Source organism: Acomys russatus, chromosome 8 (genome assembly GCF_903995435.1).
Source record: "Acomys russatus chromosome 8, mAcoRus1.1, whole genome shotgun sequence".
Classification (NCBI taxonomy): domain Eukaryota; kingdom Metazoa; phylum Chordata; class Mammalia; order Rodentia; family Muridae; genus Acomys; species Acomys russatus.
The window spans coordinates 2,613,072-2,626,658 of NC_067144.1; the positions used below are offsets into that span (position 1 = coordinate 2,613,072).

The 13,587-nt window shown below is 47.2% G+C and overlaps 1 protein-coding gene across 1 annotated transcript in view; it reads right to left on the reverse strand.

The window, feature by feature from the left end:
* Positions 1-13,440, reverse strand: part of Pi4ka (phosphatidylinositol 4-kinase alpha) — a 128,998-nt gene extending 115,558 nt beyond the window's left edge. The window contains 1 exon segment of the mRNA XM_051150612.1: positions 13,240-13,440. Coding sequence (XP_051006569.1) covers positions 13,240-13,383 — 144 coding nt within the window. The 5' untranslated portion in view covers positions 13,384-13,440.
* Between the last annotated feature and the right edge of the window lie 147 nt (positions 13,441-13,587).

Consider the following 13,587-nt stretch of genomic DNA (forward strand, 5'->3'; position numbering starts at 1 on the left):
CTTTGTTTGTTTGTTTTTTGAGACAGGGTCTCTCTGTGTAGCCTTGGCTGTCCTGGACTTACTTTGTAGACCAAGTTGGCCTTGAACTCACAGCAATCCACCTGCCTCTGCCTCCCGAGTGCTGGGATGAGCCACCACGCCTGGCTTTTTGGAAGACCCTACTTTTAATTATATTTCCCCTCAAACGTGTGAGCATTCAGAAATGACACTGAAAGCTGGGCCTACAATTGAGACTCTAAAGGGGAGACATCAAAAAGAACTAACAAGTGGCCAGGCGTGGTAGTGCACGCCTTTAATCCCAGCACTCAGGAGGCAGAGGCAGGTGGATCGTTTTTTTGAGTTCGAGGACAGCCTGGTCTACCAAGTGAGTCCAAGGCAGCCAAGGCTACACAAAGAAACCCTGTCTCGGAAAAAAACAAAACAAAAAAAAAAACTAATAAGCAATCCAGAGACCTTTAAAAGTGACTCAGTGACTCTACACTGGTGTGGAAGGAATAACGACCCTCCCAATGTCAGAATCCTTGAACCTGTGAGAACTTACTTTACTTGGCAAAAGAGAAGCTGCAGACTTTGAAATGGAGAGATTATGGTGAGTGGACCCGTGGGAATCACAAAAGACCTGGGAAGTAGGAGGCAGGAAGGAGGGCAGAGTGGCTTGTGGTGTGAAAACCTGCCCTCCACAGCTGCTTCTGCAGATGAAGGGAGCATGAGCCAAGCAATGCTTTAGATGGCCACTGCCCAAAGCTATAAAGGCCTGGCAGTGAGTTCTTACTTACAGTCTCCAGAAAAGTAGGCCAGTCTGCTGTCTCGTGAGACTGGTGTTGGGTTTCTAACCTACAAAACTGTAAGACACATTTGGATTACAGTAAACTGTCAGAGCAACAGGAACAAATGAAACTGGTTGTAAAGTGTGGAACAAACAAAGTCTACCTGCCTAGCAGGGACAGCAACTTTTTCTCCTGGAAAAAGCTTCTTCCTTTGTTTCCTTCAGTGGGACCTGATCTTTTAAAAAGATGGGGAAAACCAAAAAAGCAAAGAACACTATATAATATTTCAATAAATAGAATCTAGGTAATACAACAAGGAAGTAACATGAAACTGGCAGAAATCTGGGCTGTGGCTCGCACTTGTAATCCCCACTCAAGATGCCAAGGCAGGACTGCTACAAGTTCAAGATAAGCCTAGGCTGTGGTATGAGGGAGACCCTGTCTCTAAATGCATAAGCAAATAAAAATAAACAATCAAAAGGGGCCAGAGAGACAATGTATTCAGTCAAGTGCTTGATACACACCATGGAGACCCACATTCCTGACTGCACTGCTCTCACACCTGATGAGGGGGAGGGGGGGGGCGGTGGGGGGGGCGGGTCCGGCAGTGGGGACTTGGGGAGTGGGGGGGGCAGTTTCTGTAGAAATGGCAGCATCCAGCGTAACACCCACTGAGTAGACTCCCCAACCTTGCTTTTCTCTCTTTGGGTTCAAGTCTCATACCTCTGTGGCAGCTTACAACTGTCTGAAAATCTAATCCCAGGGATCCTTTCTGGCTTCTGCGAGCACCAGGTGTGTGTGTGGTGCACCACTATGCATACAGGCAAAACACTCATACACATAAAATAATGTTTTACTACATCTAGCGTGTGTGTCTATGTGTGTGTACAGGTATGCCTCTGCCAAGCTGTGTATGTGAAAGTCAGAGGACAACACGCAAGAGTCAGCTTTCTCCCTTGTTATACGGGTGTTGGCTCCAATTCAGCTCATCAGTCCTGGTGGCAAGTGCCTGCTGAACCATCTCACTGGCGTCTCCTTTATTTTCACTAGTTTCACTGAAACCTCTGGGAGTCCTTTCAGAGACGCAAACTCTCTGGGAACTAAGAGCTAAGCTTAAAGACTCCATGGTATGAGTTTCATTGTTAAACCTCTTTGTTTTTTTAAAAGACAGTCAGTCTCTCTAAATCAGTGATTCTCAACCTGGAGGGGTGTCCAACAATCCTTTCACAGGGGTCACCTAAGGCCACTGGAAAACAGGGGTGTTTAGATTACAATTCAGAACAGTAGCAAAAGTAACAGTAATGAAGTAGCAACAAAATAATTTTATGGTTGGGGATCACCACAACATGAGGAACTGCACTAAAGGGCTGCGGTGGCAGGAAGGTTAAGAAGCATTGTTCCCTGTAGTCCTAACTGTCCTGGAGCTCACTATTTAGACCACGCTGGCCTGGAACTCACAGAGAGCTGCCTACTGGGATTTAAGGCACACCCCGCCACTCTGCTGAACCGATTTGTTTCTTTTCTTTTTTTTGGTTTTGGTTTTTTGAAACAGGGTTTCTCTGTGTAACAGCTCTGGCTATCCTGGACTCACTTTGTAGGCTAGGCTGGCCTAGAACTCACAGAGTCCGCCTGCTTCTGCCTCTGCCTCCCAAGTGCTGGGATTAAAGGCGTGCGCCACCACGCCAGGCCCTACTTGTTTCTTCAGTCATCTTTCTCAGGTGCACTGTCCACCTAGCATGTTAGCTAACATCTTCTAAGTGACTCAACTCATCATGACAGAGAAAAGTAACTATGACATGATATAAATATGGAAGGAGTCCAAGATAGACATTTCATTAAAAACATTCTTTTGAGGCTGGTGGGATGGCTCAATAGGTAAAGGCTGACGCCCTACTACATTCAAGTCCGCAGGACACACCTGGTAAAAGAACTGACTCTAGAAAGTTGTCCTTTGGACTCCACATATATGCCATGAGAACTCACATGCATGCATAAATATACATATGACATATATAAATAAATATGATATAAATGAATGTAATAAAAAATTTAATGTTCTTATGGTCATCTACAGTTAGATGTATGTTTTCTTCTGAACAATTTAATATGTCTTTTCTACATTTCACACAGGCAGCATTATATGTGCTTTAAATAGTTAGTCAAAAGCTAGAGATCATAATTTAAGTGTTCCCCGTCCCTCAAGCTGGCTAGCCTCATGTCAACTTGACACACAAACTAGCATTGTAAGATTCTAGACGGCCTGAACTCAGCAGTGACAGTATTAGCTAAGGAAATATAAGATTCCAGGCGGCTTGGACTTAGCCATCATGACACTAGCGTTGTCAGCTGAGCAAGCAAGTTAAGAATTATGCCAATAACAAGAGCAAACAAAGTAACAGCGAACTGAGAGGAACAAGTTAAAAATCCTCCACTAGTCTCCATCTCGACCCTGCCCCCGGAATTTACTGCCCCTATCTCACCCTACTTAGAATTTACTACCTTAGACCCCCTATTGTCAGCCTAGCACTCTCTAACTAGCCATTGTCAGTAAGTTCTGCTTTTGTCAAAGATATTTAAACCCTGAGTTCTTCCAGGACGGGGTCTTCCATCTTCTCGGAGCTTGGTGAACTCTGGTGTGTCGGTTTAATAAAACTCCTTTGTTTTTCCGCCGACTCTGGACTCTTGTCTCTCAATTGGGCTTCCAGGAATAGACTCAGACGGCCCGAGGCTAGCAGTACTATTTGAAAAGAGGGAACCACAATCAAGAAGATGCCTCCATAAGGTCTGCTGTAGGAAAGCCTTAGAGGGCATTTTCTTAATTAGCGATTGATGGGGGAGGACCCAGCACATGGTGAGTGCTGCCATCCCTGGGCTGCTGTGCCTGGGTCTGTAAGAAAGCAGGCTCAGCAAGCCCTGAGGAGCTTTGTGGCCTCTGCATCAGCTCCTGCCTCCAGGTTCCTGCCCTGTGTCAGTTCCTGCCCTGACTTCCTTTAGTGACGGACAGTGATGTGGAACTGTGAGGCAAATAATCTCTTTCCTCCCCAACTTGCTTTTTGGTGATGGTGTTTCACCAAGGCAATAAAAACCCCAACTAAGACCTCAATTTCCTTTTTGCTTCGTTCTTCCTTTTTTCTTTTTCTTTTCTTTTCTTTTCTTTCTTTTTTTTTTTTTTTTTTTTTTTTGTTGTTGTTGTTGTAGTTGTTTGTTGGCCGCCTGCATCTGCCTCCTGAGTTCCTGAGTGCTGGGATTACAGGCAAGCGCCTCAGTGTCTTGAGCCCTGTTCAGGTGTCTGATTCCCAGCACACCCACTCGGGTGGACAACACTCTGTTAACCAGGGAGTTGCACAACAGGAAGTGCTCATTTTATTCCAGCCCTCCCCCTTCCCTAAGTGACTTGATAGACAAGTAAGATTATTTACTGTGTAAAGAACAGTTGCTGCCAAGCTTGACAACCTGAGTTCGATCCCTCGATCCACACAGAATCAACTCTGGCTGGTTGTCTTCTGACTTCCACACTTGCGCTGCAGCATACGTCTTCCCTATCCCCACCACACAAGCAAATATAAGAACTGAAATACATGTTAAAACCCACCCGGGCCCTTCTGCATTTCCTTTCCTCTGTAAAAGGTAGACAAATGGCTAAGCACGCTCCAGACAGATACACACAGAGCCTTACTCATACCTTAAAACTGTTTGAAATCAGCCAATCGTTTCTGAGCCTTGACTTTTACCTGTAGCTATGAAGAGATAACAAGACCTGGATCTCTCATGCTGGGAAAATGGGCAAATACAGGAAGCCCTGTCTCATACATGAGGCAAGCAGCACAGGACTGCAATATCTAACAGACGGCAACAATATGAGACGATCACCACCCTACGTTTCTGCTGGTGACACCCTTGACTACAAAACTGGGGAGTGCGTCTCAAGCAGATATGGTGGCCTCACTGAACACAAAGGCAGCCGTGGACAGACAGGAAGGCCAACACAGCTAGAAATCCTGAAGAGAGAGCAAAGTGGAAATAAAGCCCCAGAAATCTGCAGTAGTGTTCCATGGAGTCTTTGCTAATTGCAAAATAGATGGTGTTCGGCAGAGAACCGGGGGCTGTGAGCCGAAGCAATCTCAGCGCTCACAACAGCCAAGCCCGTACTCCCAGGAGAAAGCTCTCCCAGCATTAGGGAGCGACAAGCAGCGGAACAGGCTACTTTAGACCTTCTCTAGCTACGTTTGAAACGCGGCTTCAAACCCGGCTGCGAGGCACGGTACCATAATTAGCCCTTGGGAGTCACCTGCCTAGCCTGCCTGTACTCAGCATCACAAAAGACACAAACAAACAGGCTTCACAGCAGAAACAGGGAAAACATACTAAGAGAATCACACACAAATGTTAATGCAACATTTAAAAACGTCCATTATGGTGTCATTCATTAATGCAATTAAATGTTGCATGGGCATTTTTTTTTTCCCTTTTTCCAATTTCTTCTTAAAATATTTGAGTTCTGAGCTAAGGACGCTACTCACTTGGTAGACCGCATGCTTACATAGCACCGGTGAAGTCCTGGGTTCAGTCTTTACTGCTGCATAAATCAGACCTGGTTGTACAAGCCAGTTAGCCCACTATTTGGGAGTAGAGGCGGGAAGATCAGGTGTTCAAGGGCATCCTCAGCTACACAGTGAGTTTGAGGCCAGCCAGGCTGCAGGAGACTTGGGCCCAGAAAACAAAAGGACAGGCTGGAAGGCCGACTCAGCAGTCAAGAGTGCTCGCTGCAGGTAAGAGAGGCCCCAGCTCTTGCTCCGAGCACTCACACAGCAGCCCATAATTGTCTTACTCCAGCTCCACACGGACACACACGCAGGCAAAGTGCACATACACATAGAGCAAACGTAAACAAATCCTTCTTTAAAGCTGCCAAAACAGCCAGGTGGCTGCTCAATGACAGAATTAGAGGACTCCATTGATGTGACATGGAGCAGAGGAGAAAGGGCAGGTGCAGGTCACCGTATTTCCTGGAAGCAGAGGAAGTACGGCCAGGCAGAGCCAGGAAGAAATTTGGTAGGGGCAGCTCTGAAGACGGTGAGAGCAGGAAACCAGGACAAGAGCCTGGAGACCAACCTCCACGGAGACTCCAGAGCTGGAGAGCCTGCTTCTTATCTTCCCCTCCTCTCATGTCTCTCCTAGGGAACAAGGGTGGAGGCCTGAGGACTACGTAATCTCAAAGGACTTCACAGAAAGCACTCTTGATGGTGGGCTCCGATTCCAGGGAGTAAGGATTTTTGGGAGACCTAAGTCTTAAGGACAGCTCAGGCCTGAACCAAACTATTCCTAAACTATTTCAGTGGTCCAAGCTGAGAATGCAGCCAGTAGGACGCATGCTCAGTCCATCCTTGCATCCTAAGGATGAAGCTCTGGGTTCAATCCTTAAGGCTGCATAAACCAGGCTTGGTTTAATGCCTGTTACCCTACCACTTGAGACATAATGCTAGCACATACATCTCGAGACACCTGTATGTGGCAGGAGTCTGAGCGACAGGCTCAGGGTACCTCCTCAGTAGCTGCTTAGACAAACTTTCTGCTGGTTCGACAAATCATCAAATTAGAACTGTTTCTTCCCATATTTTATTTTATTTACTTATTTATTATGTATACAGTGTTCTGCTTCCATGTATACCTGCACAGCAGAAAAGGGCACCAGAGCTCATTATAGACGGTTGTGAGCCGCCATGGGGTTGCTGGAAATTGAACTCAGGACCTCTGGAGGAGCAGACAGTGCTCTTAACTGCTGAGCCATCTCTCCAGCCCCTCTTCCCATATTTTAAGGATATACTTTTTTTTTAAGGGTATAGTTTTTAATAAATAAATCAAACATATTCAATAAACTCACTGCAACTAAAATAATAAAGCTGTTTATTGTCTTGGGCTCCTACATACCAGTAAACAGTACCAGCTCAATAAATGCTTTCTGAATGAAAGAGTCAATTAAATAATTAGAGAAAAAATAAAATCTAATGAGCAGTCATTGGTTGGTCATAGCATGGAATTAGAGTAGAGGAAATTAACACAACTGTGGCATGTAGAGGGACAAATGCAGGGAAAGTATGTTATTAAGGTGCCTCAGGTGCACTGTGCATTACCAAGACCTATGCTCAGGTGTCAGGTCAAGTCCCAAGAGCTGAGCCTTCTCAGGTCAATGTGACCCACTGACACCTCTCTGAAAGAAAAGAAGAGAGGGGCTGGAGAGATGGCTCTTCCGTAAAGAGCATTGGCTGCTCTTCCAGAGAGCCTGACTCCATTCTCAGCACCCGCATGGCAGCTCACAACCATCGGCAACTCCAATTCCAAGGAGAACTGTCGCCCTGTTCTGGGCTCTGGGGCATCCAGCATGCACACAGTACACAGGCAAAACACCCATACACACAAAAGTTAGAAAGAAGAAAGAGTGTGGGCTGGTTTCTCAGCAATCATCTACCTACTCCAAATGTCTCCATTTCTGCTATCCTAGGAACGCACTCCAAGATCCTCAGAGATCCCCCAGCCCCACCCCAGAAATGCTAAGGGCTTCTTTTCAGCTGTGTTACTGTAGATGGATGAGGTAAGCAAGTGGAAACACTAGAACTAAATGTCACCGGATTCCAGCCTCAACACCTCACATGAGGGGTCAAGCACGAAAGCAGAATATTGTAATTTCATCACTTAGGAAACAGATGCAGGACTGAGTCCACCAAGCTCAATGCCAGCCTAGTCTACATAGCAAGTTTCACGCCCGACGGGACTTACAGTGCGAAAAATAAAACAACACACACACAGAAGAGCAACCAAAACGATCCAAGATGATTCTAGGAATTCACAATAAACATGAACTCGGCCACCTATGGACGCCTACTCTACCAAGTTGTCTCAGGGGTCTCTCCACGTGCCCACAGATACACTGTTGTATTCACACCTAAACCTTATTATACTAAAAAAACAGGAAGCAAGGAGAAAAGACACAGGTCGCATGTAGAGAAATGCACAGACTTTCTTATTTTTTCCCATCTAAAGAGGTTAAACATATTTGTTCCTTGCTACTACAGAAAACACACACACACACACACACACACACACACACACACACACACACACACACCAGTAGCTGGTACGCCCAGAGTTTAAGTTCAGTGCAAAAGCGCCTGGCTCATCTCAGTAGCCAATATATACAGAGAATGGCGAGTGTAGAAGCCGTGCCCAATATGGCGAGTGTAGAAGCCGTGCCCAATATGGCGAGTGTAGAAGCCGTGCCCAATACTGTAATTAACTTCCACCAGCTAGAACCTCCTTCCGGTTATTTTGTGCGTCTATATCCCGCAGACTCAGAATCATGCGGCACACTACCCTTCTAGCCAAACAGCTCAACTGAGACCAAATCCTCATTGTATGGCTCAGTTCGCTCCAAACTATGACAGGTGCTGTCTGCCCAGATGTTCCTAGACCATCACTGAGTACTGAGAGGAGGAGCTTCCTCTTGGGAACTAGGAGTCATACCAACAAAGAGCGTTACTGCATCCAACAGCCGCTGTTGCCCGGGAGGCTACCTCTGCTGTCTACACCATTCAGAAGTCTGCAGTAACCCAGCAGCATTGTAACGCATGGTCACAAGCCACTGTGCAACTGGCAGCTGTTCAGATTACAGTCAGAAGTCTTAGTCGGGCGTGGTGGTGCATGCCTTTAGTCCCAGCACTTGGGAGGAAGAGGCAGGTGGATTGCTGTGAGTTCGAGGCCAGCCCAGTCTACAAAGTCCAGGACAGCCAAGACCACACAGAGACACCCTGTCTCAAAAAACCGGAATAAAAAGAAAGAAAGAAAGAAAGAAAGAAAGAAAGAAAGAAAGAAAGGAAAAGAAAAGAAAAGAAGTCTTATGCTGTTTCCATGATAATATCTGGCCCACCAAAAGAGCAAAAGCAGATGTTGGATGAACTACTACTTCCTCTTCTTTAAGCCACGCCCCCTACTCTTGCTAATAAAAACCAACGTGAAGATTAGGAACTGAACTACTTCTAGGCTGCAGGCTCTCCGGCCGATAAGGCTATGGCTGTACTGCAAGCCCGCCAAGCTAAAAAGGCTGCTTATTTGATATAGAACTAAACCACAACAAACCCCTCAGCAAAACAGAAAAGGAAATCAATGTTTTATAGACCCTGAGTAAAACAATTTTCACTGCAGCACAAAAATTTAAAACATCCTTTTCTTTAATTTTATGATTCTTTTTTTTTTAAAGATTTATTTATTTATTTATTTATTTATTATGTATACATGGTCTGCCTACATGTACATCTGCAGGCCAGAAGAGGGCATCAGATCACACATTAAAGATGGTTGTGAGGCACCATGTGGTTGCTGGGAATTGAACTCAGGACCTTTGGAAGAACAGACAGTGTTCTTAACCTCTGAGCCATCTCTCCAGCCCAATTTTATAATTCTTTACTGTGGAATAACTTAGGAAGTATGTTTGAAGCAAACTGACAACTGAGCAAGGAAGTATAATTTGAGTTATAAAACTCTTGCTTTAAAAATTGTTTTTACACTCTGGGAGGCAGAGGCAGGTGGATGTCCGTGGGTTTGAGGCCAGCCTGGTCTACAAAGTGAGTCCAGGATAGCCAAGGCTACACAGAGAAACACTGCACTGAAACAAAACAAAACAAAACAAAAAATACAATAAATTGTTTTACATTAATTTATTCTCCCTCTCTTCCTCCCTCCCACCCTCTCTCCCCTTTCCCTGCCCCCCCCACTACATGTGTGACTGTGTGTGGGTGTGTGAGTGTGTGAGTGTGTATGTGTGTGAAACTCTGTGGGTCCCAGGAATCAATCTCAGATTGTAGAGCTCAGTAGCCGGATTAGTCAGGGTTCTCTAGAGGAACAGGACCAATAGACTAAATCTATACTAAAGGGGATTTATTAGATTGGTTTACAGGCTGTGGTCCAACCAGTCCAACAATGGCTGTCTCCTGAGAGGCCAAGAATCTGGTAGCTGTTCCACCCACGAGGCTGGATGTCACAGGCGCTCTGCACGCTAAGCCTTTGAAGGAATATCTTCAGGACGGATGAACTTGCCAGCAAGAGGGCAAGTGGGCTAACAGCACACTGTTCTTTCCTGTCCTTATGCTGGCTGGACCAGAAGGGGTGGCTCTTCCCATTCCAAAGGACCCAATCAAAACAACCCCACCCACGTGCCCAGCTCCTTCCCTGGATTTAGTTGATTGCAGATGTGGTCAAGCTGACAACCAAGACTGGCACCCCAGTGGCAATGGTATTTAACTAAGGAGCCATCTTACCAAACCATAAAACTCTAGCTTTAACAAGTTCCAAGGCTGAAGAGAGGGTTCAGTGGTTAAGAAAACTCGCTGTTCTTGCAGAAGACCCAGGGTGCAGTTCCCAGCACCCACCCATAACTCTAGTTTTGAGTAACCCAACACTATCTAACTTCTGAAGACAGCAGGCATTTGTGTTGCACATACATACATGTAGACTAAACATTTATACATATAAAATAAAAATAAGTCTTTAAAAAGAACAAAAACCTTAAACAAAGTAAATATGTATGTACATGCGTATGTGTACCTGTGGATGTTCAGTAAGGGCTCAGAGCCTAAAGATTTTTCTGGTTAGTCATGTAGACATCATCTGCCTAGCAATGTTGGCAAGATACCAGTGGGTAGAGACATTTGCCACCAAGCCAGATGACCTGAGCCCAAAACCAGCATGGCAGATGGGAACCAGCTCCCACAAGTTCTGACTCCCTGCACCCCCACGTCTCTAAATAAATGTCAGCATGCTTTTGTTATTGTTTTATGTTGCACTGTTTTCCTTTATGGACATCAACGTTTTACTTGTGTGTAGATCATGTGCTTGTCGTTTCCACAGAGAACAGGGGAGGGCATCAGAGCCTCTGGAACTGGAGTTACAGACAGCTGTGAGCCACCTTGTGGATGCTGAGACTTGAACCTGGGGTCCTCTACAAGAGAAGCAAGCACTCTAAAACGCTAAGCCATTTCTCCAGCTTGCCATATGCTGGCTTTTATTTGTGTCATTTCACTGATCTTCCTAACACCGCTACCAAGTACTGTTGTGCATTTTGGGTTTTGGGTCTTTTACAAGAGAGACTCAGCATGTGAAACTGACCTGTCCAGTCTTACTTATTTAATGACACACACCTTCCAGCCCAGCATGTGGGAAACAGAGGCAGGTAGGTGGAGCTCTGTGAGTAGTTAAAGGTCAGCTTGGTCTACTTCAGGAGCCCCAGGAAAGCCAGAGCTGTATGTGAGATCCCGTATCCACCGAAGGGGCGGGGCAGGAGGGGGGGCATTTGCTCAGTTCATAAAGGCCCATGTAGTCAGGCCTGACAATTGGAGTTCAATCTCTGGGACTCACACAGTGGGTGGAGTTGTCCTGTGACCGCCACATGCCTGTTATAGCATGTAACAAAGAAAAGAGGGGAGGAGTTGGACAAATAGCTCAGTAGTCAGGAGCACTGCTGGGCTCGGGTTTGATTCCCTGCCCCATGTGGCAGTTCACGTGGTTTCAGTGCTAAATGATCTAATGATGCCCTCTTCCGACCTCTGCACGCATCAGACACACACATGCTGTGGAGAACACCTATGCAGGCAAAACACGCATACGCATCAAACAAACAAAGACAGTTTAAAAGATATAAACCTTTAGTCCCAGCACTCCGGAGGCAGAGGCAGAGGCAGGCAGATCTCTGTGAGTTCGAGGCCAGCTGGTCTACATAGAGCGTTCCAAGACAGCCAGGGCTACACAGGGAAACCCTGTCTCGAAAAACAAAAGCAAAAACAAAAAACACCACCCCAAAGTAATAAGGGATATAAACACACACACACACACACACACACACACACACACACACTGCTCCCTTTCCCACTTTGAGTCAGAATCTTGGTATGTTGCCCAGGTTGTATCACAAATCCTAGAACCATCATTTTGTTGTTGTTGTTGTTTAATTTATTTAAACATGTTATTTTTAATTTATTTGTGTGTCTGCATGCACGCTCATACGTGTTCATGAATGCAGGTGCTGTGGGGGCCAGAGGAGGGCTTTCTGATGTCCTGAAACTCGAGTGACAGCCTTCAGACTGTCAGCCTATCAGACAGGAGAACCCAACTCTTGTCCTCCGAAAGAGCAGCAACTGCGCAGCTGCCTCCCCTGACACTGGGCTGTTCCTGAGAGGCATTTCTACAGGGTACCCTGTCCAATTTATACTTGAGCTTCCAGAATCTGTTCACCTTGCAGGTGGGTGATAAAATCTAGTCTGCGAGCTAGGTCAAAGAGCAGGTCACTCTGCCTTTCAGTGTCACCCATCAGCAGACGGGTGTGCAAGTCACCCCGGTGCTTATCCTAACCAGTAAATATACTTTCAAGCATCTTCCAGAAAGTTAAATGGACAGCCACTCCCTTCAGTGCTAACGTCCTGGGCTGCGACTAAGCTGCCGGCTTTTAGTGTTTGCCCACTCTGTGCCTGGCCTTCATAGCGAACTCATCAAATCGTCTGTGTTTTACAGAGAAACAAATAGACGGGGGGGGGGGGGGGGGGGGGCCCTCAAGTTCCTTTCTCAAGACTACACACCGTAAGTAAACTCTGGTCTGACTGAAATCTGCCTTCCTCCCACCATCACAGCACCCTTATTCCTTTACTTTCTTTCTTTCTGTCTTTCTTTTTGTAAACAGAGAGTGGCTGGTCTTCTTAATCCTGGGGTTATATGCTTCCCCACCCACCCAGTTTAAAACTCCCACCCCAGGTCCAAGCACATCTTTCATCTTCCAAAATAAGGACTGCCATGTCTTCTGGCATGCCTTTCTCCTCTGAAGCAATACTGACTTTAGTCCTCCACCTACTAACAGGTCACTGCCTACCCCTGACACCGCACCTTTTCGAAACACACCGTCGTTTGATCCAGTCTAACGCTAACATCTCTTAAGTAATAATACGCAGTCGACTTGCAGATCAGAAAGCACTTTCAGACAAGGTGCTTAATAATCTGTCTGTCCTCCACGATCCGATGAGGAGGGCAAAAGGAGGGGGCGGGGGAGTGAGGAACTTAGCTCGTTTTACCAGAAAGACATCTCTCCAAGGTCACGGAATGAAAAATGAGAAATCGGGGCCAAAGGCCCAGATTGGACCCTTGGTCCTCCGGCTCATCCTGCCACGCCTCACGGGCAGTCACGGTCCAGCCTCAGCCCCCGCGCCAGCGATGTCACAGCTGCAGTCCGCCCGCCCACAGCTCACCAGCCTCCCACTCTCACCGGTGCCAGACCTCCCTCCATCCTGCGGGCCTCCCGGCTCCTCTCTTCACCAGACCCCTTTCCCCATCTCTCTACTCAAGAGCCTCTCTGGTCGCAAAGTGGCCTTCTCAGATCCTAGTAAGCGTCCCGCCGCTTCGCCATCTCAAGCCTCTCCTCCTGTCATCCCGCTGGCTTTACCTTCTCCAAGGATGCAGGTCTCTGCACAGCCAGGGAGCGGGCCAGGGAAAGCACTGTGTTGAAATAGAAGCCTCGGGAGGTGCTAGAGCCAGAGCTGGACCCCGAGCCGCCTCCGCCGCCTCCCCGGGCCCCAGCAGCCGCCATCACAGCGCGCGCCCGGGCGCAAGCGGCTGGGCTCGCAACTCCGGGCCTGCCACCGCCGGGCCTCACGGCGCAGGCGCAGAGGACAGCCGGCTTCCCGGCCACGTGACCTTCGCGTCACCGGCGGAGCTCGGCGTGAGGCCGCCGGTCCTCCCCTCCCGCTCCGGGCGGTGGTTGGCTCCGGAGGCGGGGCTGCCGGCGCCGTAC